General features: G+C 47.9%; 1 protein-coding gene across 6 annotated transcripts; it reads left to right on the top strand.

The window, feature by feature from the left end:
• Window positions 1-766: 766 nt before the first annotated feature.
• On the top strand, window positions 767-20,081 carry GOLGA2 (golgin A2). 6 transcript variants are annotated; one of them, XM_057405931.1, is made up of 28 exons: window positions 770-928; window positions 2,333-2,455; window positions 2,826-2,906; window positions 6,047-6,181; window positions 6,796-6,839; window positions 6,970-7,033; window positions 7,495-7,554; window positions 7,963-8,043; window positions 9,611-9,649; window positions 10,145-10,207; window positions 10,456-10,549; window positions 11,196-11,302; window positions 11,828-11,886; window positions 12,118-12,259; window positions 13,346-13,435; window positions 13,634-13,741; window positions 13,840-13,927; window positions 14,384-14,727; window positions 15,480-15,593; window positions 15,880-16,104; window positions 16,374-16,473; window positions 16,560-16,648; window positions 17,243-17,396; window positions 17,517-17,584; window positions 18,181-18,283; window positions 18,513-18,619; window positions 18,813-18,981; window positions 19,084-20,081. In XM_057405931.1, the coding sequence occupies exons 1-28, from the start codon at window positions 881-883 to the stop codon at window positions 19,332-19,334; spliced, it is 3,150 nt and encodes a 1,049-aa protein (XP_057261914.1). In that variant the 5' UTR covers window positions 770-880; the 3' UTR covers window positions 19,335-20,081. The 6 variants fall into 6 exon arrangements, with proteins under 6 accessions (XP_057261910.1, XP_057261911.1, XP_057261909.1 ...); XM_057405927.1 differs by lacking the exons at window positions 18,813-18,981; window positions 19,084-20,081 and having other exon boundaries at window positions 767-928; window positions 14,417-14,727; window positions 18,513-18,754; XM_057405926.1 differs by lacking the exons at window positions 18,813-18,981; window positions 19,084-20,081 and having other exon boundaries at window positions 769-928; window positions 14,381-14,727; window positions 18,513-18,752.
• Window positions 20,082-21,311: the final 1,230 nt, after the last annotated feature.

Raw genomic sequence — 21,311 nt, forward strand, 5'->3', positions numbered from 1 at the left:
GACACTGGGATGCTTGGGAACATCAAGAACATCAGCAGCAGAGATACAGCTGTCATAGTCCCACTGTGCTCAGCGCTTGTGTGGCCATACCTGGAAACTGTGCTCAGTTTTGGTCCCCGCTGTATGATGTGGACAGGCTGGAGAGGGTCCAGAGAAGGGCCACACTGGACACGTAATGTTCAGATGGACAACATGGCTAAGGGGTTGGAACTGGATGATCTTAAGGTCCTTTCCAACCCAAACCATTCTGTGATTCTATGCTGGCACATCCAGTGTGGGTCATGCTTTGCCCAGAAAGGTTGGACCTTTCCAACCTGGTATCCTATGATTCCATGACTCCTGGACCAGTGCTGGAGGGGTCTGGTGCAGTGCCAGGGGCCAGTTCCCTGTGCTGACCGCACAACCCAAACACTGCAGCTGCCACACTTGGAAACTCAAGGAGCTCGGGAACGGGATCAAACACCCGCAGGACCCATCCGCCCGCGCTGACCGCGGCTTCAAAGGCAGCGCTGTGGCATCATCACAGCGATGCACGGGCAGCCAAAGCCACGCGGCTCTGCAGGACGTGCCCCGCGAAGGACGCGGGAAGCCTGCCCAGCTCCCCGGGCTGCTCTCCAGCCAGCGTTTGCCCCGGGCGACTGAGTCAACGCAGGAACGCGGGGCGTCACCGGGCGCGGGGCCGGGTGCAGCACACCGGGGGAGCCGGGCACGGTGCCGCACGCAGCGCGGGGAGCAGCGCCGGGAGCCGCGTTCCGGGCCCCCCATGGACGAGCTCCGGTGAGGCCGCTCCGGCGGCAGCTCGGGCCGGGCCGGGGCGGAGCCTGGCGGCCGCCTCCGCCGCTCCCCGCCGCGGCTGACGTGGCCCGGGCGCGGGGCGGACATGGCGGACGGCAGCAGGCAGAGCAGGCTGGCGGCGGCCAAGAAGAAGGTGAGGGACCGGTGAGGGCCGGGCCGGCGACGGCCGGGTTCTATGGGCACAGGGCGGATGGGAGCGGCTGGAACGAGCCCGGCTGAGCCGGGCCCGGCCTCCCCCCCGAGGGGCACGGGTTTGGGCCTGCTCCGGGCCGAGCCGCGCTGGAGCCGCCGGGAGCCCCCGCGGTGTCCGCAGCCCGGGGGAGGTGGCCGGGGAGAGGCCGGGTCTGCGCTGCTGCGGTGCGGGCCGGAGGTTTCCCCTCCCTGCCCCTTCTCTCCCTGCTCTTTCCCTTTCCCCTCCATCCCGCCTGTTTTCCCTTATTTTCCCTTATTTTCCTTTATTCCCCCCACCCTCGCGGCCGCTCGGCCCCGTCCGTCCCGGTGGGATGCGCCTGTGTCAAAGTCACAGCTCAAGTGTCCTGGAGCAGTTGAGGCTTCCATTTTGAGATCCTCCCAATAATGGGATCCTTCCTATTTATTCCACCTCCACCTCGACACCGGCCTGGCAGCGGGGACAGGGGTTTGCCAGAGGCGGCAGGGGGCTGGTGCCAATGGGCTGTTTACATAAGCTGCGTTTGGGGCTTAGGTGTGCAGTAACACACCCCAAAGGCCGTCAGAGCCGGCAGGATCCACGTTCCGGCTTTATCAGAGTGGCTTTGCCTGGGTGCAGGCGATAGGATTCAAAACCCGACTGCAGATTGCTTCTCCCTTCATTGTGGTATTGCAGTGTCTGTGCTCATGTGTTATCTGCCCGTGGGGATTGTCATTTCTTCCCTGAAGTCCTTGATAGAGTGGAAGATCTTGCTCCCAGACCCTGCTTTCTCACTTTGCATTCGGGATTAGCTGCCCGTTTACGTTTTTGCTTATTCCTCCTAGTTATAACCCTAACCCGCCCCCCAAATACATATTTGAATCTCCTTTTAGTTGTGGCATCACATTGTTTCCCAACAATAGTGTTAGCTGTGTACAGAAGCTGAACATATACAACTCACAGCCACTGTCATAAACCCATCACATTCGTTCTTGCTTCAGGGTTCTCTGGACTTAGAATAGTTCAGGTTGGAAGGGACCTTAAGATCATCCAGTTCCAACCCCCTGCCATGGGCAGGGACACCTCACACTAAACCATCTCACCCAAGGCTCTGTCCAACCTGGCTTTGAACACCAGCAGGGATGGAGCATTCACAACCTCCCTGGGCAACCCATTCCAGTGCCTCACCACCCTAACAGGAAAAAACTTCTTCCTTATATCCAACCTATATCTTCCTTATATCCAATCTGCCTTTTCTGGCTCATTGAACAGCATTTCTCCTTGCACTGGATCTGTCTTTTCACCCAGTGGAGTTTGGGCTGGGGGCTTTTTTTGACCATAGAGAAGGCGTCATTCTGTCTGGACTTCAGAGTATTCCTTTTTTCACAGCTTAAGGAATATCAGCAGAAGAACAACCCCGGAGCAACCGCAGGGACAAAGAAAAAGCGCAAAACTAAAGAAGACAGTCGAGCAGAAACTCCTCCCATTGACGACCAGCAGCCTCCAGAGAACGTGAGTGCTCATCCCTTCTCCCTCATCATTTCCCACCTCCTTGGTCTTTGGTTTTCCAAACAGCATGGCTGAGACTGGGAAATGGTTATGGGGGTGTGATAGATGAATGCTGCAGGTGCCTGTGTGGCCAGGGTGCTACAGCACTACAGCAGTTGGCAACTACCTCTCCTGGAAGGTACACACTAGAGTCAGGGTACGTGCTGAAGCGGTGTCTGATGCGGTCACAGAGGCCTGGGTGCATCCAGAGCTGCTGTTTTGAGGTGCATGCTCCGATGGAGGATGCTGGTTTCTTTGCCTGCCTTTGATTGACGTTTTCTCTCTGTCCTTTGCTGAGCCGTTTCTCTTACCCCTTTTCTTTCACCTCCTTTAGATTCAGAACATTCTGAAGGTGCTGGTGTCAGACCTTAACCGCTCCAATGGGGTAGCCATACCCTCATTGGACAAGAGGAAGGTGAGGCAGTGCTCGTGTCCTTCGCAGTCACTCCCTCTCCCTACTGCATGCTTCGGGTTCTGTTTACACTGACCTTGAGTTCTTTGGATGGAGCCTTGTCCTGACCATCAGTTGCTTGGGTTTTGTTGCTGTTTCTGTTAACATGGAGCTCTTCATTACCATGCATTTCCATTGCTCGTGCTTGTTTCCTTCTGGTTTGGGTCAAACTGAACATGTGGAAAAGTGAACCTTGTCAAAAACTCTTCCTTGAGACAGCTGAGCTTTGAGGAGAACCGGGAATTTAGGCAATCAACTAAGGAAGAGGTGGTGTTTTCTTAGTCTGTATTGCTCCCGTTCCGTGTGTCATTGCTTTCTTTCCCAGAGCCTTGTTTCTGAAGGGCATGTTTCTGCTCATCTCCAGGCAGAGCAGCTGCCCAGGGAAAACTTCCTAGTTATTCCAGCCAGCCCGTTTTAAGACAGGCAATGAAAGTTGCACAGCTGATGTACAGTCTGGCAAGGACCACGGGTTTAAATATGTTTAGGCAGGAAGTCAGATACCTCAGGTCAAGTATTTGCAGGCTCTAGCGTCCTCACGTTTCCAGGGGAAAGGGCAGTACGTCGGTAAGAGCAGAGATGTGTTCGGGAGCAAATGTAAATAAGCAGCTTTAAAAAACCCCAGCCTATTTTCAGGTAGTTTATTTAAATAAGGCTCCATTTGTGACAGAAACTCAGGGAAGTCAAACTGAGAAACCTGCAGGATGGAATGGAGTTAGCTCTGAATTGCCTTTGTATCCCTTTGCTCCTGACAACACAGCAGTTCTTCTGTCCAACACGTAGCAAAGAGCAGTAAGTTCTTCCAGCTAGACCTTGCTTGTGTAGGGTGAGTGATGTGCAGACACCTTGCCAGCTTTGAGGGTGCTGGATGCGCCTGTCGGGCAGCACCAAGCATGTGTTTAGATTGAATTGTCACTCATGTCATGGGGAACTGCTCTGTTAATACTCCTGAGTTTTACCTGAGAGACTTGTTTCACATTGGAGGGTGAGATGGAGATGGGTGGTCCTGTGCTGCTGCTGAGGTGGCCTTCCAGTGTCTGCAGCTTTAGTCCTGTTCTGCTATTGGAGAGTTCAGCACTTCTATTCATTCTTGTTCTCCCATTCTGCCCTTATCAGGGAGAGATATATTGTATCTGATTGTCTGTTATGGAATTTGTGGATTTAGGAGTAATGTGAAAACTAATGTCTAACTGCAGTATGTAATGAAAGAAGGATTTCTCCTTCCAGTTGTTGTCTTGCAAAAACCCTGAGTCAGGAAAATGCTGTTCAGAAACTCACTTGATGCTAATAGGGCAGAAAAGCTGCTGTTAGCATCTGAGCTGCTTGCTGCTGCCATTGGTGTCTTAATGAGAGGCAGAGCCCTCCCACCTCACCCACTTGAGCTCTCTTGGCTGTGAAACACAGAAAACCCAGCAAAATAGGAGCCTTTGTGTGAAAGCAAATGGATCCTACTATATGCTAAGCTGAGCAGAATTACTAACTTCTCCTTGGACATTACAGAACCTCACAGTGCATGATTTAGTCTCTTGCTCCTAACTCTTCCTTTGTTTCCAACAAATTCAGCTGCTCCAGTAGTCTGGGGCTTTTTGAAGGAATCATTTCTAAACTGTTTCTTGTGGAGGAAGAAGGAGTTCTTGTGGTCAAGGCATGTTACTGGTTGAAGCATTAAGCTAAGACAATGTCTTGGTCAACAGAAATTGAGATGGACTGGGGAAGGGGTTCCTCCTGTCCACCCGATGTTATATATTGATGAGTGTTTGAACCAATAAAGGTGAAGTAACCTGTGGCTGGAAGAAGTAAGGGAATTCCTGACCTTCCTGTAAGCACCTCACATATATTGCTCCTTGAGAGCACAAGGATCTGTCCTGCTGGAAAGACATGGGGAGAATTCTGTTTGTTGCCCTCTGCAATCTTTCAGCTCATTGCTTTCATTAAATCTCACTAAATGTCTTTGCTGTTCCTGTATTCCTCTTGCTGCTTGATTCATGAGTGAAGTGCTGAGCAGGTAAACAAGGAATGCCAAGAGAGAGATTTCTTGTCTTCTGTGAAGTGCCAAGAAGGGAGTGACCGAAGTAAGAGGGAATTTGTTCAGATGGAATTGCAGAGAGCTGCAGTTGGAGCTGAATGGTGGAGTTGAATGTTACAAGATTATCTCATTTGCTTTGTAGGGTTTTTAATGATGACTTAGCAGAGCTGGCTGATGAAATAAAGCATCTAGATGCCATAAAACATCTGTGCATGTTTTAGGGGGCCTTTATAGCTCTCTGATGCTGTACAAGGTAGATGAAATAGTCCACTTTGGCTTGGTAGAGGTGTCATCAGATCCTCTTCATCCTCCCACGAAGGTTGGATTAGAACTTGCATCTCTGTCCAGAAATAGTTTTTTGGCTCTTCCTTTTCCATTTAGATTCTTGTAGTCATGGGATTCATAGCACCAGCAGGGCCCCAGGCACCTGCTCCCAGCCACACCGACTTTGACCTGTTCAGAAATGTCCTGCTTCTAAACTTGTGGTTCATGACATGCCCCAGGTTTCACTGAGCTTGAGACAGAGCCTTTGAGTTTGAGCAGCCCAGTTTCCAAGTACTCACTAACCTGTTCTTTCCCATCTGAGTTTGCATACAGTGATCCGTGTTTTCCCCAGATGCATCCTGAAGGCAGTGCTTTTCAAGGCAGGGTCACAGCCATCAGGGTCACAACCAACCTCGCTTGGTTTTTGGGGGATGCTTTGCAGTAAATCTAGCGTGTGAACTTAGACCTGGGGGATATTATTACCATAGAATCATTCAGGTTGGAAGGGACCTCAGAAGATCATCTGGTCCAACCTTTTGCAGGAAAGGAAGCCAGTATTAGGTATTATTGCCTGTGTTAAAGGAGTTTGATTATGGGACACTGGCTCTGAGAGGGCTCAGGTCTAGGACAGTGTTTGTGGGTTGATGCAGTCACCTCTTCGCTCTGGGGAGAACACAGATTCCCTTCCACATGTTTCCCAATGGTTGATGGCTCACATCTGTCTAGTTGTCACAGGCAGATCACAAGGTGATGTGTTCACGTGTGGTGGTGTTCACTGTGCATGAAGGCTGTAATTCCTGTATGTGTTTTGTGACAGGCATACTTTGACAGTGATGTTGCCACTCGTAATGCTGAACAGCTTGCTACCGATGTCCCTGTGCTATCTAACAGCAACAGCCTACCTAGCTGTGGTTCTGTTCTGCCTGCTCCTGGGAGCATGCAGCTGACACAGGTTTGTGAATTACCCCGACTATCGCCACCGAGCCGTGGTTAGCAATACCACTTCTTGTTTTGAGGGAGATGATCTTCATAAATATGACATGACTAGCTTAGATTTTCTGCTGTTAAAAATACTACATCCTGCACTCCCCATCCTGTCGTCATCTGTCTATGAGAGCAGAGAGAGTACCAGCACACACATGCCCCTGCAGCTTCCAGAGCTGTTTTCCTTCCTGTTCTCTCCTATTTCATTAGCAGAAAGTACCCTTAATGAGACAGAAGGTCTCCAGTCAGCTCAGTCTGTGTTTCCTTTCAGTACTTAAAGATGCAGTTGAAGGTTTTTCTAGCAAAGCAAAGTGTTGATTATGCTGATAAATAGTAACAGCAAACATAGAGCCTGGAACACTGAAGTTTCTCTGTTCCAAGAAGCCCAGGCTCACACCACTCAGTCATTATGTGTAAGCCAGGACTGAGTTGGTGGCTGGAAGCTCATCTTCCTTCGGGAAGCAGTAATTACAGGTACCATGGAACCTGAGCCCAGATGTAATCAGGTGTTAGTGACACATTCATGAGGGTGACTCCCATCTTCTTTTACAGGCTTGTAAGTTTTTGTGTTTTAATCCACAGGTTCATGACACCGAGGACCATAAAAATGCTTTGGATGAGAACAGGTGAGTGTCTGTGTGTGTTTATCAGTTTTGCAACAGGACCCCAACACATTAAGGTCTGATTGCTCCCCAGTGCTGATATGATTTGGGCTGTTCTCTGGGAAACCCTTTCATTTCATTTCCTTGTTCCCAGGTCTTTCTCCTCAACAGAAAGTCTCCGGCAGTTGTCAGAACAACTCAATGGCCTCGTTTCTCAGGTATGGCCTCATTTGATCCATTTGTCCTATTAATTCTCTTGATGTTTGATGTGGAGCTTTGAGCAGTCAGCTCAGGAAAACACTCTTCAGTCCCAGAGGTGTGTTCAGTCATCCTACTAAACAGTATCAGGTTTAAGCATTGAGAAGCAAAAAAGCCTGTTTTAGGAATGTAAAGTTTCAGCAGTAGGAAGAAAAGCCAGAGTGGGATGAATGAACAGTATGTATTCATGGAAAGAGGTATTCTTGATTCAGTAGAAAAGAATTTGATTTCAATCTGCATAATTCATATCAGCTTGTCACAGGGGGAGACTTCATGTGTCCTTAGCTAGGAAAATATGTTTTCTGTGCCTGTGTGGGGTAATATGAAGGGAAAGGTGCCATAAGAAGTATTACTGTGATAGTCAGTAGTGATTTGTTGCCTAGAGGAATAAAACTGACTTACTTGACTGGTTTGCTTCTAGTCTACATCGTATGTGAATGGTGAAAGTGCTGTTTCTTCCACGAACATTAAGGAAATGGAAGTAAGTTCTTCTCAGTTTATCTTTTCTCTTCTTCCTTCTTACTTGCTACTGTTGATCTCTTATTGTGACCCTGTACTTAGAGCAGTGCCAAAGAGACCTGACTGCACACTTCACAGACATCATTGTCAAGTGTGGGCCTGTGCTGTAATTTGGTAGTTGTGATCTACAGTAAGAGATGGGTACTGGAGGTGTTTGCAGTTTGGGGACTGGGGATAATCCACCTTCCTTGCAACCACAGTTCTCATTTTTGATTCACTTTTATGTCAAAATGAAGCCTCAGCAGAAATGGATAAAAAATACCAAAGTGTGATAATGATTTATTTTTCTGTCCTTTTTAATGATTGCTTTTTTCCTCCCCTCCTCCTTTTCTGCTCCTTCCTTTTTCTCGTGTGTGCATGTGCCCGACAGACACGTTACCAGGAGCTGGCAGTAGCCCTGGATTCCAGCAATCTAACTAACAAACAGCTCGTTACAAAGATAGAGGAATTGGTAAGAAACAATCCAAGCCACCAGTTTGCCGTTGTCTTTGCTGCTCCTCCCTGCTCTCTGGGTGTCTGCAAGGTTATGGGTTCTCTCATGGTGCCACAAGGAAAGCTGCTTACACAGCACTTTGTAAGGAACAAAGTGCTTAGACCAAAGCATCCTGATAAACCAGGGATTTCTGCTCCAAATCCCTGAAGTACAGACTTCTGGTGCTGGCAGCAGTGAGGAAACCCGTTTCTGCAGGTGGTGATGCTGTTCTAAATTTATCAGCAGAGTGGGAGCAATAGGTCTAAGAGAGAGCCTGGGGCTGGTTGCTGATCATATCCTCAGCTTCCCTTGGCACGATGACTGAACTGCTTTGTCCTTTGTCCTGTGTCCTGCATGGGTTCCTGCTGCTGCTTTTCAGCCTTGGGCTTTAACACTGCAAGAAATGCAGCTCAGTGGACTTGCATGGTCTGAAAAGAGCTTTTCCCCATTTTCTTCCTCCCTAAAGTACACTTTTCCCGAAGCTCAGCATTTCCCAGTGTACCCCATGAGCACTCTTGGTTTATGTTTGGTTTCGTGTTATTTTTGTTCCATTGCTTCTTTTTGGCTTTTAGCTGGGCTGCAGAGCTACCTGGTATAGTGCATTGCCCACCCAAGATTCTCCTTGTTTGCCTGGAATGATGTAGGCCCTTTGCTTTTCCTTGCTTGTGTTGTGCATGGGCATTGCTAGAACCAAACTCTCTAACTCATCACCAGTCATGCAGTCATGTTTCAAAATGCACTGAAGTGGTAGCAGTAAAGAAGCTGTCTGGCCAATGTTCATTCTGTGGGAAGGGAAAAAAGTACCAATTCTGTAGTTACTTATGAGGCATCTGTGAGAAAAGTGCCAGGGGACAACAGCAGCAAACACGGCAGCACAGTTTGTGTGGCAGCCTGGGCAGGCAGCTGCTGCTTTGGGCTCCTTCACTTCGTATCTAAAGATGCACTATGTGTGGTTAACAAACCTAAATACCACCCATGAGGTTGAAGTGGGATAGGACAGAATTAGCCCTTTTCCTTATATCTGGCTTCAGTACTCTCTTGTACCACCTTTGGCAGAAGCCTGCCAATGTAAGTGTGGCTCTGCGTGACTCAAAGGCCAGTTGAAGTGGGATAAAGGTCTAAAGACTCAGCTAAAGGAAAAAAAGTGGGTTTAGTTGTTTGGGTTTTGGTTTCTTTCTAAGCATTTTGGTGGTCATCATAATACAGCAGGATTACTACGATGAATTGCATCCATGTGGGATGCAAGTTTAACTGAAGGTGGTGGATGCTCAGATATAAAAGTACAGGGGTTTCAGCAGTGCTATCAGAGAAGAACTGTGGTAATGTACTGAGCAATGAAAAACCTATCTGGCACATAAAGTGCCTTAGTGAAGGGAGCCCCAAATCTGTTACTTTTTTAGACAAGATGATGTTCCCAGTCCTGTACAGAAAGGATAATGGAAATTCTGTTTGCATTCATTGGGCATGTGTCCTACTTCGTTGAAGTGAAAATGTGTTTCAGTAATATGAGAATATTTGCCCTTAATACATCAATTGTCTTCCATAGAAACAGCAGAACGAAGAAGCAGTGAATCAGCTGGAGAAGGTAAAGTGTGTCCTATTTTTGGGTACATACAGAAATAGGTGTCTGTTTCTCTGAGGAGTAAAAAGCACAGTGAACTGTACACAAGTGTGTGTCATCTCATCTTACATTAAATTCAGTTTCATCTGTAGCATAAGGTTGAATATTTTGACTTCATGAGCTAGGCCTGGCAGGTACTGTTCTTATTTTGACAAAAGCTCATCTTTAAAAGCTCAAGCATTGGAGGAGCACAGTGGAGGCAGGAGATCACAGTTCAGGTCTGTGCCAGGAGCTTGCATTCCAGACACTGCCGCAGTTGTGCCAGCAGTGACTGCACTATGCTGTCATCGCTGTTCCAGGATGGATAAATAATGAAGTAGTTCAAATGATGGAAGACTGAAGCACGTCTTTAGAAATCCTGGTATCATTTAGATGCTGGAAGTACTATCAGTGAGTCACTGCTTTTTTAGTCTGGCATAAACCAACAAGGGTTAACTGGTTATGTGTTTGTTTCTACAGGAAAAGAAGGAGTTTGAACAGAAGTTTTCTAAGGAGCAAGCAGCACTGAGGGAACAGCTCCAGGTAAGACAGAGCCTCTGTTACAGTAAGATTACCTGGCTCCTGCTGTTTTGTGCATTACTGACCACTCATAGTCTTTATTGTGGGAGCCCTGAGTCCATTCCTTCAGGAAAACTGGGAGAGTCAGTCAGCCAGACTGTGCTTAACTGCAGGAGTTCTTTACCTTTACTGAGTTATCCTTTCGTGGCAACGATGATGTTGCAGTGACAAGCAAAGAAGCTTTGTGCTGAGCTGATCTTTCTTTCCTAAAGGTTCATATCCAGACAATTGGAATTCTGGTTTCTGAGAAGTCTGAGTTGCAGACAGCCCTTGGACATACTCAGCAAGCAGCACGGCAGAAATCAGGTAATTGAGTGTGAGTGCTCCAGCTCGTGCTGGTGCTTAAACTGTGGATGTCAAGTCCCAGGCATGATAGCTGCTGGCAGGCAGCTCACAGCACTCCTTAATGAGCAATAGTTGGCACCGTCACTGCTTCTGTCATCATGGCTGCCCCCAAATGGGAGCATGTTGAGCCCATGGCAGTTGAGGTTCTTTTGTGCATCACTAAAGCCTTGTCAGCCCTGTTTGGGCCTGATGACTACCCCAGACTGTTCCTTTCTGACTTCTGTTGCTTTTAAAACTTAGTTCCCTTTTCTCTGTCCGTTCTCCCACACAGCTGTCATGTTAATGTAGGTTTTACCCAAGCCTTTCATTCTGAACTAGATTTGAGTAGTTTATTCTATTAGGAAACCCCCCAAATAGCATATTATCTATTGTTCTGCAAAGGAAGTTTCGTTATCTTCCTCTAAAAACGAGGAAGGCATTCAGAGAACTCTGCTGCCCAGAGCTGCTATTGTATCACCTGTAGAGCCAGGAGTGGAACCAGGTCCACTGATTTACAAAGCTCTGTGCTGCCTTAAGAGTTTGTTGACAAAGTAGAAGGTGCTGTTCAGCCAGTTCCAGAGAGCTCTTTGTGATCTAGTCTCAACTGACTCTGCTCTGACTTGTTCAGGAGAAGCTGAAAGCCTTGCTGCTCGTTTACATTCATCTCGCCAGAGGGTATCGGAGCTGGAACGTACTTTGTCCTCCATCTCTATGCAGCAGAAACAGTCAGAGAAGGTAAGAGTCACCTCTGTTTATGCTTAACCAGCAGTTCTACCTTTGGCTATTTGCTTGTCATTACACTACTGTCATCCCTACTTAGAGAAGAGGCAGAAATTAACCTTGTATAGCCTTGCACTCTCCATGATCAAGGCAAACTTCATTCAGGTTTCTGTGACCACTAATCATACGGTCCAGGTGCTGTCTTCAGATGTGATACCTTACTTCATTAGTCTCACCAGCTCCACACAACAGAAGCCTCACTGAGACCTTGTCCCAGGAGGGTCTCCATCAAACAGACACTTTACTATTGATATTAATGCAGAAGCTTGCAGAAATAACCTCATATTCATTTATCAGCATCACATTTGAAAGGACCGAGCAGACTTACTCCTGACAAACTCAGGAGGTTCTAAGCAAACCTGATATGAGAATTTTGCCAAAGTTACGACCTTTCCCACTTGAGCTGATCTGCTAAAGGTGAAATGAAGTTATCTGCTTGGCTAAGTCTGGACATGAATCAGTAATTCATTTTTATTTCAGCATAACAAAGAGTTGGTGAAGGAGCGAGACAACCTGAAGCTGGAACTGTACAAACAAAGGTAAGTCCATTCCGCTCTTAGCTGCAGAGTAACTACACAGTAGAGCCACAAAACCTAACAAGGGGCATGGAGCACAAGTGGGAACTTCATTTAAAAAGTCATTAGATAGGATGTTCCTGTGACTCTAACTGCTGTGAAAAACTGGATTGTAAATTGATGACATGGACACGAGCAGAGCCATAGTACACAGAATGATGACACCTTATTATTGTGTTTGTTTGCTTGTTTCAGCAAAAGTAGTGAGGAAATAAAGCAGCAGAATTCAGAGCTGTCAGAGCAAGTTCACTCACTGATTTCCAAGAACTCGGCTATGAAGTTGGATATGGAGGATTTGCATAAGAAGCTGGAAATGGCTGAACTGATGATTCAGCAGGTAACCACAATCCTTCTGGGATGGGAGGGTAGATCACTCTAATCATGGCAAGATCTTGCTTCTGACAGTAGGGGCAAGACTGAAGTCTGGTTTTTAAAGGAAGGTACAGAATCTCATCTTAGTAAAAACATCCTCTAGTAAAAGCACACACCCTAGTAAACATCCTTGTAGTAAAAGGCTTTCAGCGAGGCCTCTGAGGAACAGAAGGTCTGTATTCTAAGGAGCTGGAGCAGTAGCTTGAGAGATATTGTGATAGTGGTCTGCTAAAAGAATGATACAGAATATGAGAAGGTGACGGAACAGAAGTGTGAACACAAGGTGACCTTTCCTGCTTGGATCTATTCAGCATTTTTGGTTACTCAGCTGTTGCAGTTTCATTGAGGAACCAGTTGAGTAGGGGTGGTGTCTGTACCTACCTGGCAGAGGAAGGCGAATTGGACAGTGGCAACTTGAAGGTCAGCTGGGGAAAGTTAAGAGAAGCAGCCAGTTAGGGAATGAATGCATGAGGCCAGCTGGTAGCAGTTCAGAGAGCAGCCTGCTGCTAAGGTGAGCCGGTGAGGGAAGAAAGGGCTTTTATTTTTTCCCCAGAGAGTGGCCCAAGTTACCCTTGAAATAAAGCCAAGTGCTGCTCTTCAGGGTACTGTATGTCAGCTGAGCCAGCCTTGCTGCTGAGTCCACTGGCATGTTCGAGACATTGGCTTTGAATTCATGACATGTTTGACAACTTTTAAGGTCACCGGCTTTTATACCGTCTGATCTGGCTGTGTAATACAGACTCTTTGAAATACACAAAGGTTCTGAGCCCAGTTGTTGGATTAAAGCCTATTTTCTTAATTAAAGTAAGTAAGTATAAAACTGGTAAGAAGGAGCTGCCCAGTTCAGTCTGGTTTAACAGGGCTAAACCCTAAGCTTCATGATTTTAATTCCCCCTTTATTCTTTCATTGAACTTCACTGTGAATTGGAGCACTTTAAAGACCTGTAGAAGGTTACAGCATGGAGCATGTGGCAGGTTACTGTCAGGGGAAAGGCAAAGCAGAACCTGAGTATTAGTATTTTGCCCTAACTCTGTGGTTTTTTTTTGGCAGTTCTCAAGTCAGGCAGGGAGTCTGGATGCAAACCAGCACTTGCAGATGGCACTGGAGGAGAAGGCAAGCCTGGAAGCCCAGGTTGCTCAGGTAAGAGGTTTGTATTAAATATGGTCCAAATCTTCAATGAAATTTGTGTGGCATAAGATTCACAGGGATTGTCTACTTAAGGGATGAAGCCTGAGCTTTGCATTAATACTGGTTCCTCAGGCTTTATCCCTTAAGCAGGCACTGCCTAATTTATTTGGCTAATGCAGTTTTCTTTGGGTTTTACTTTGTTTTGAACAGCTCTCAGAGTCACTTCAGCAGCTCCAGGCAGAAAGAGATCAGTACGTAGAGAAACTAAAGGAGGAGCAGAGCATTTGGCAGCAGCGGGTACAGCAGCTCTCTGAGCAGGTAACATCAGGGGCAGCATCACAGCTGCTTTTGACAAACCCAGACAGGAGTGAAGCACCATGAACTTTGTTTTAACTTCCTCTCATGTGGCCTTGCAGGTTCACACAATGGCAGAGGAGAAGGAGAAGCATATGGCCCAAATTCGGGAGCTGGAAGCCAATGTGACAGAGCTGTTGAGCAAATCAGGTAGGGCTTCCAAAGTGGGGCTTTACACTGCAGAGTGCCAGCTGGTTAACTGTCCCCTCTGTGCATGAGATACAAGTAGGTCTGAAGCTGTGAAGGCAGCTGAAAGCCTGGTGACCATAAGGAGCCTTCCATCCTAGCAAACAGCAAGTGAACTACTTCAGCTAATGACTGTTCGTGTCTTTAGTATCTGCCTGACTGCACCGTCAGCTTCTCTGGCTCAGGAGTTTGGGAAGGCAGGATGCTGGCAGGATGCTCTTGCTAGGGCTGCGAAGGAGTCGGCATGATGCTGTGCTTGCTTTTGGGGTAGTTTTGCTCCTTTGTTCCCCTCGGTGCCCTGCAGTGAGGATTGGGTAGAACCCTATAGGCTGGGGTATGGTTTATGTATGTAATAGTGATGTGTATTATACAGGGATTTAGCCTTTGACAGAGCTGCTTTTGATTCCATTTCCATAGCAGTTAAGCCCATGGATATTGAACCTTCCTCACCAGAAAGGCCCACAGCAGCTGAGCTGAGTCTGCAGGAAGAGATCCAGCGGCTGCAGCAAGAGAAAGAGGAATTGCATGGGCAGTACCAGGCCCAGGTCCGGGACAACGAGCAGCTGAGCCACCTCAACAGGGAGCAGGAGGAGCGGCTGCTGGAGCTCGAGAAGGCTGTGCAGCGCTACAACGAGGAGTCTGTGGACAGGCAGCAGATCCTGGAGGACATGCAGAGTGACAAGGCCACAATCAGCAGGGCACTGAGCCAGAATCGGGACCTGAAGGAGCAGCTGGCTGAGCTGCAGAATGGGTTTGTCAAACTGGTATGTCTCTTCTCTGTATCTCTTCCTGCTGCTCCCCTCACTGGTGCAGTCCTTCTGTAGCACAGATGTAGGAACCTGGCAGAAGCGTTACCCATCTCTTGTCCTCTGAGACTATGGATGCTCCATCTTCTGTGATGCATACTGCCATGCCAGGAGGTTCCCTGTCATTCCTTACTCCCTCAGGTGCTTTGGCAAAGGAACCGCTATCTTTGTCCAGAGCAGTTTCCTTCTCCCCCTCATCCCCTGGCAGTCAGGCTGTTTCCTCCTGTGCTTTCACCATTGAAGATTCCCATTTTCTGTTCCCTGCATTTGCCCATGAGGAAGTTCTCAGCAATCTTTCCTCCTGCTGCTGTCACTCTTACTCCCTTTGGGGCCCTGGCAAGCTGACACATGGTCTAGCTGCTTTTTCTTTAGTTCCTTCTGAACTCTTCTTGGTTTTGATTGTCTGTTGCTCTCTTTGGGATATTCATACAACCCATCTGTTTGGAGCTGACAGGCTGTGTGATGTGCCAGGCCTCCTCTTGGCACCATCCCAGCACCCATTCCCCTGGCTCTTTCCTCGCTCTCTTCCCATCTTCTGAACCTTTCTGTAAGTTATTTACTGTCCTGAACAGTCCATTTATAGCCCTTAGTTACACCCAGGGTAACTCGGGGGTGGCACCCTGTTGTATTGGGAATGAACGTGGTTTACGGAGCATGTGTGTTTATGGTGGTTGGGGCGGTTTCTTTATACAGTGGTGCTTGTCTTGCAGACAAATGAAAACATGGAGATTACCAGTGCCCTACAGTCAGAGCAACATGTAAAGAAAGAGCTAGCCAAGAAGCTTGGGCAGCTGCAGGAGAACCTGGGAGACCTCAAAGAGACGGTAAGGGACAGGAGAGGATGGCAGGGCAGGTACTGCAGTGGTTTATGCAGACTGCTGGCAGCTTCCCAAACTTTGATGGAAGGGTGGAAATCGGGATTGTAAGGATCAAGCTGGGAGCCTCCCCCTATCGTCTGCTGTCCGATGTGGGGGACCAGCGTGTGGGGCAGATGGTGGCTGCCTGCCTGGTTGGTGGCTTTGGGGTGCTGTTGACAGTTTGCACATGTCACACGGATCAGCTTCTCTGGCAGAAATGGTTTGATGTGATGGTTCGGTGGTGTTTTGTTAGCTGGAGCTGAAAACACAGGAGGCTCAGGGTCTGCAGGAGCAGCGGGACCTCTACTACAGCCACTTGCAGCAGTACACTGTGGCCTACCAGCAGCTGTCTGCTGAGAAGGAGGAGCTGCACAAACAGTACTTGCTCCAGACACAGCTTATGGATCGGCTACAGCATGAGGAGGTTCAGGGGAAGGTGACAGTGGAAATGCACCTGAAGGAGCTGCAGCAGACCAAGGTAACAGTGAAAAGGGGAAGTGGAAAGATGGGAGGAAACATGCTTAATTACATTAAGTATTCATTAAGGGGAAGGCTGGATCTTTTGCAGTCCTTTCCAACCTGGGCTGTTCTGTGGTTACATCCTGTACAATACAGGTGGACTGATAAATGTCTGGAGCAGAAGCACTGCCTTTGTGTGTGTGTGTGTGTGGTGCTGCCGCCTGAAGATGCAGTGACTGTTCACAGTCTGGCTTGTGCAAGCTTCAGTGACCTGCTTCTCTCTTGCAGGAAAATCTGGAAGCTGTAGCTAAGGAAAACAAGGAGCTGCAGGCCCAGATCAGTCAGTTAGCAGCAGACCTGGATGGCAGGATTTTGCACCGGTTAGAGGGTGAGTAGCTGCAGCTGGTCTTCAGGAAGGAGATAGAGCTGAGCTCTCTGGGTTATTACCTCCTTGTTCACCTTCCTCCTTCACAGGAGATGGAGTTGAAAGTGAAGCAATGACTGAAGAAATCCCCAAATCTTCATTTGTGATCCCAGAGAAGTTTGAAAGCCATGAAGAAATGGTGAGTCCTAATGGGCAGAAAAGCCTTTGGGTTTAGTTCTACACAAACATCTAGAAAAAGAGGCAGGAGAGACGTTCCATTGGGTGCATGGAGCAGGCTGTTTATCAGCTGTGATCCCTTCCAGCTGAGGCACAGTAATGAGGGAAGTTTAACAGCTCCTTCGGCATAGTAGCAACAACCCCAAGATTTCAGCAGCATCCTTGCAAGAGAGGGTGGAAGTCTGGCAGTGGCTTTAATTCTGAGACAACTCAGCTGGCAGAGAGCGCTGTAATGATGATGATGATGATGTTCTCTTTAGTCTGGAAGGCATTTGGAAATGGTACTGAACATAAAATAGAGTCATATTTGGAAAAGACTGATCAAATACGTGTCCTCATGGCAGCTGGTGTTTAACCTGCATATTGGTACTACACGGGAATGACAAAGACTGCAGTAGTTGTTGCTGGTTTAGCTCCAGGGCAGTCACTTAGTACTTTGGTTTCATACCCATAAATAAAATGGGGTCAACTGTTACTGTGCTTGTCCTGAGCTGCTCTGCTGATCGTGCTTCACACGGGAGTAGCTCTGCCATGCATGATCTGGGATTCTTTGTAGGTCGATTTCTTGACATCGACCATGTCCCAAGTGGAGAAGGAGCGAGAAGATCTGAGGCAGCAGCTGGCTGCTCAGAGGCAGCAGTGCAGAGGCCTCCTGCAGCAAATAGCAGCTCTCAGGCAGGAGCAGCAACATCACGTCCCGCTGGGTGGAGGTAAAAACTTGGGGACAGTGTGAACAGCGAGGCGTGCCTTGGCCAGCTGCCTCACTGCTACAGGCTTTGTGAGTGCCTCGTGTCCAAGGAGGAACTGTAAATTCCACGTGTCCCTTCTAGGTTCTGCTACGGATACTGTTCCAGTGGAGGTTCACGAGGCTTTGAAAACTGCCATGGAGAAACTACAGGTAAGCAAAGGGTCTCCTCTTTCAGCCCTGCTGTGCTGCTCAGTGAGGCTTTGATCCAGTGTCAGACTTTCTTACAGCACACACATACAAGTTTCAGGGGAATAAGTAGCAGATATGCCATAATAATAAGCTGCTTCCTGAAATGCTGCTCACTGCTGGTCTCATGCAGGTAAGCTTCAGTAGTAACTCCTCTGCCTGCCTCATCCTCAGCCTGTAAGGGCCTGACACTAACCTGTGACCTTCTTCTAAAGCAATCACTGAAAACCAAACTGAGTATCTTCACCCTTCTGAGCTGAAGCAGCTGCTCTGCAGTCTTGGCACTGAGCATGACCAGAGCTGTGCTGTCCCAGCAATGAGAAGGTTAAAAGGCTCTTTGTTCCAGCAGCCCTTCTGCTTCCTGAAATGCAGAGGTGCTGTTTTATACCTTCTCTAGCTCTACCCTCTCTACAACTTGTCTCTGATTCGATGCTAAAAAGGAGCAAAAGCAGTGGGCTTTGTTCCCTAGGCTCAACCAGTGTGAAGGGAGGGAGTTATCTCTAACACAGATTCTCTGTATGTGAGCAGCTGAGGTGACTGATACCGATTTGTGTGTTCAGTTCCGCTTCACAGACCTGATGCACGAGAAGGCTGATATGAAGGAGCGGCTGGAGGAGTTGGAGCATCGCTGCATCCAGCTCTCTGGCGAAACAGACACCATTGGTATGTTTAGGCAACACCAGCACAAGCTAAAGCTTCCTCAGTGTGTTAGGTATATGGGGAGGAGGAAGTCCCCAGCAGCCTTTGGAGCTGGAGCCCTCCACCCACCAACCAGTTCATGTCTGTATTGCTGCCTGAGTAGTCTGGATCCGCATATCACACAATTCTATGCTTACTGTAAGGCTTGTACCCAAATCTTGCTAACACTCCTTATGCTTCCCTTGTACTCCAGGGGAGTACATCGCATTGTACCAGAGTCAAAGGGCTATCCTCAAACAGCGACACCAGGAGAAGGAGGAGTATATCAGCAGATTGGCTCAGGATAAGGAAGATATGAAGGCAAGGAATCTTCTTCTATAGCACTGCTCTAAGCAGGGCAGGCCTAGGGAGTGCTTGCACACTCTAAACCTTTGTGTGTTCTTCTTGAGCTGGCTTTAACTTGGAAGCTGCTTATTCTGTGACAGAGGCAAGACTGCAAACTGTAGTCTTGTTTGTGTGCATGTTTCATAGGCTTTCCTTTACTTTGGTGCAGGTGAAACTACTGGAACTACAGGATTTAGTGATGCGTGTGGTCAGGGAAAGAAATGAATGGTACAGCAAGTATGTAGCAGCTGCTCAAAACCCAGAGCTGTTGGCAAGCCAGACTGAAGGTGTATCGCCAGTGGAGAGGCGCATTGAACTGAACGCTACTGATGGAGAAGGTAAGGTGCAGCCAGGACAAGCTGGGTAAAGTGGAACAACCCGAGGTCCCAGTGTTGGGCCCAGATGGGAAGAGCTTCCTGCCTTGTCTGTGTTCCCTACAGGGCTACGAGACGTGAATTTATCAGATGAAATGGAACAAGAAGCTGCAGTTCTGCATCAATCCGGTTTCTCCCCCATTGACAGTAAAGCTGCTCAGCCAAGCCAGGAGGACTCCACCGCAAAGCAAATCATGCAGCTTCTCAGAGAAATCCAGAACCCTCAGGAGAGGCTGAACTCCCTGCTGGAGAACCCCTGCATTCCCTTCTTCTACCGTGCGGATGAGAACGATGAGGTCAAAATCATGGTAGTTTAAGAGGTGCTAAACCTTATTCACAGCAGTTTTCTGTGAGCCTGAAAGGACTTCAGTGACTTGTACGTGCCCATACCTCTGCTCAGTGCCCTTGGTCAGAACAGATGCTTAAAGACATCAGGAAAGAGGGATTGCATCAGCCAGAACTTGAGCATCAGCCCTCATCTTCCCTTTCTTCTGTTACTTGGTGTGCTTGGAGCTCAAACTAACCTTGGGAGGCAGCTGGTGCTGGCGCTTGGCCAGGGAAAGGGGCTTCCATGACTTGGGGCAAATGACTGAATCCCCTGTGCTGGACTCTGGTGCCAGCAGCCAGCTTCCCAGCAGTGGTTCTGATCCATCACTCATGACTGTCATCAGCCTAGTCCCTTCCAGGGCTCCCAAAGTAACTAACTTATTCTGGTAATGAACTGTTTGGACAGTAAACAGGTTATTTCTGTTTCATACTATGTATCTTAAACTTCCCTCTTTCTTCTGCAGCCTGCCTCTTGCAACTGTATTTGAAACCAGCCTTGAACAGCCAACAGGTAGAGGCTCCTGGCTGTTTCCAGTGCTAGGGTGAGGACCCAGGGTTGCCTTTTGAGTCTTTTTGGTTACTTGACAAAGCTTTATGTGATTCTTGGGAGTGGGGTGGAAATGTAACTGCACTTTGAAGGATGTGTTTCACTTGTATGTGTCTGAAGGTTTTATTTATTTTAAAAAGGGGAGAAATAAGTAAAAGGAAGCCACTTAATAAACATGCTTTGTTTTGAATTTCTGGACTCCAGGAGTTCTACTTCTTCATGCCTTAACTTTCCTCTTCTCCCAAGTTGGGTAAGGGTTGCATTAAGTGGGTGGAATTCTCCTGTGGCCCTTGTTTAAGTACCTGGGACATACATCAGCAACAGTAGGATCCCTGGGCAGTGCCCTGAAGCTACAGCCCTAAGTCTAAAGAGCAAGCAAACCATGGAGGGAGGAGAAGGAAGCCCTGAAGCAGCAACAAAGCCAATGCCCTATGTGTACAAGTGAGTATCTTGCAACTGCATCTACCTCCCAGGCAGGAACTGCCTGTTCCTTAGTCAGGTTAGTTCCAGCAATGGAGTTTCAAGGAATATTGCAGGGGAGGTTTAAGGGACCCACCAGCACTGCATGGGTCTGGACAAGCACACACCTTGTCCCTGTTAACCTCTCCCTGAGACAGAAGCACAGGAACATGGTTTTTGGAGTTGTCCAGTCTGTCTTTCCCAATGGTTCATCCTGCTGTTTCCATACACAACTGAAAAAGCAGTCACAGAATAATGTGCCCTTCCCTGCAAACCCACCAGGGGAAGATGCACCCTGGTTTTTGAACTCCTTTCATGTGAATGGCAGTAGTGGTGTCTGTTACTTGGACAACAGAAGTGATGTGGGCTCCATGCTCCTGGCTCTGGGTCTCTGTCCATAGTATATCTATGTAAAACACTGTATATTCCTTGGAGAGAGACTTCTGCAGTGTTAAGGCCTGCCCAGGTTATTCATAAATCTGTACCACAACTAACGGGGGTACAGAGCATTGATGCCCTTTTTCACTGAGTTTTCATGAGTGTTGTTCTGTAGCCAAAATGCTGACAAGCCCAAGATGTTTCTCTTGGCCAGCATTTCGGATTCAGTTTTCACTCTGTTCCCTTCAGGAGTGTTTTCTCTGACCACACCTTGGACTTGAAGTGAGCTAAGAGCAGAATTACTGTTCAGCTAACACCCACTAGCTTTGAATTGGAGCAGGTGAACTGCTTCTGCACCTCTGAGCTGAGGAAAGGGAGAAAAATGCTTCTTAAAGGCCATAAAGCACTGAACAACAGGGAACAGGACACTGCCAAATCAATGGACATGAGCTGCTCTTGTGTGGGAAGGGTAGCTGGAATTCACATCAGAACAATACTTAACCTTTGACAGCCAGTAAAGGTTTCTGGTTTTGCACAATAAGGCTCTAATACTTAACTGGAATAAATATAGTTTTGGTTTCAG

This window comes from Pezoporus wallicus, unplaced genomic scaffold (genome assembly GCF_028554395.1).
Source record: "Pezoporus wallicus isolate ANWC-B61680 ecotype Strahan unplaced genomic scaffold, APGP_CSIRO_Pwel_v1 contig_4684, whole genome shotgun sequence".
Taxonomy (NCBI): domain Eukaryota; kingdom Metazoa; phylum Chordata; class Aves; order Psittaciformes; family Psittacidae; genus Pezoporus; species Pezoporus wallicus.